The 395-nt window shown below is 41.8% G+C and overlaps 1 protein-coding gene across 1 annotated transcript in view; it reads right to left on the reverse strand.

The window, feature by feature from the left end:
* Positions 1–395, reverse strand: part of LOC119594804 (endonuclease/exonuclease/phosphatase family domain-containing protein 1-like) — a 29,816-nt gene that overhangs the window by 20,161 nt on the left and 9,260 nt on the right. The window contains exon 4 of the mRNA XM_037943893.1: positions 76–245. Within this exon, the coding sequence (XP_037799821.1) occupies positions 76–245 (170 nt within the window). The remainder of the gene's footprint in view (positions 1–75; positions 246–395) is intronic.

Consider the following 395-nt stretch of genomic DNA (forward strand, 5'->3'; position numbering starts at 1 on the left):
AAAGCAGATATAAAGTTATTTGTATACTTATCTTTATATTACCAAATCTCCTCCCCAAAGGATGGCTTAACTCACCTTAGCATCATAGTCCAAGAGATTGAAAGCAGCCGACAAGTCCCTGGCCTTCCGTCCCCTCCCGAATTTTGAGCTGACCCATGATGTTGTTGAAGATCGGCGCCGCAGGAACTTCCGGTTTGACGCCTTCTCAGAGATGTTCTCAGCTAGCGACAAACGCCGTTCAGTGACTGCAACAACATGTGGATAGGTGAACTTATAAACCCAACGTCACTCTTCTTATAAGCCGTAACTCTTTAAAGATAAAGAAGGGTTAACGCACATGTGGACCTCAAATGTGAAAAAAAAAGACAAACCTAAGAAATTTTTAAAACATTTTC

The sequence above is a fragment of the Penaeus monodon genome, chromosome 34, assembly GCF_015228065.2.
Source record: "Penaeus monodon isolate SGIC_2016 chromosome 34, NSTDA_Pmon_1, whole genome shotgun sequence".
Taxonomy (NCBI): Eukaryota; Metazoa; Arthropoda; class Malacostraca; order Decapoda; family Penaeidae; genus Penaeus; species Penaeus monodon.